This window comes from Colobus angolensis, unplaced genomic scaffold, assembly GCF_000951035.1.
Source record: "Colobus angolensis palliatus isolate OR3802 unplaced genomic scaffold, Cang.pa_1.0 Scaffold104, whole genome shotgun sequence".
NCBI lineage: Eukaryota > Metazoa > Chordata > Mammalia > Primates > Cercopithecidae > Colobus > Colobus angolensis.
The window spans coordinates 9664418-9664962 of record NW_012111364.1 but is presented as its reverse complement, the minus strand read 5'-3'; the positions used below and the strand labels follow the sequence as shown (position 1 = coordinate 9664962).

General features: G+C 71.0%; 1 protein-coding gene across 1 annotated transcript in view; it reads left to right on the top strand.

The window, feature by feature from the left end:
* C1GALT1 (core 1 synthase, glycoprotein-N-acetylgalactosamine 3-beta-galactosyltransferase 1) overlaps positions 1-545 on the top strand; it is an 87526-nt gene continuing 86981 nt past the window's right edge. Inside the window, exon 1 of the mRNA XM_011943182.1 lies at positions 1-183. Within this exon, the coding sequence (XP_011798572.1) occupies positions 177-183 (7 nt within the window). The 5' untranslated portion in view covers positions 1-176. The remainder of the gene's footprint in view (positions 184-545) is intronic.

The following is a 545-nucleotide window of genomic DNA, read 5'->3' as shown; positions in this document are numbered from 1 at the left end:
CGCGCGTAGGACCCGCCTTGGCCGCCGCCGCTGCCGGGGAATAATCTGGGCGGCAGCGGGCGGCCTCGGCTAGCGGCCACGAGCCACTTCTGCGGCTGCCCAGAGAAGCAAAGGTCGCCGGTCTCAAGTCGTCCCCCTCTCCGCCCCCTAGGAGGGGCGAGAGGGAGCCGCAGCTGATGTCAGGTACGGCCGGCGGAGGCGCCCTCAGGCTGCGGGTCCAAGGTCTCGGCTCCCCTCGCCCTCCCCCCTCCCTCCCCCCTCTCAGGGTTGGTAGGGAAGCGTGGAGGATGGAACCAAACGTCGGGCGCGGCGGAACAGGTGTCTCGGGGTCAGAGCCGGGCTGGGGTCGTCCGGGCTCCTGAGGAAGGCGCGAGGACTTCCTGCTCCCGGAGCCTTAGCGATCTGCCACAGCGTCCGGGTGCGTACCCGGCCGCAATTTTGTGGACTTGTAGCCTCCTCTTCGTCGTGGGTCCTTCCCTTGTGCCCGCTCGCGCCCCTCTTCTGCCGGCGCGCTGCCTGGCGGCGCAGCGGGGAGCGGACTGCGC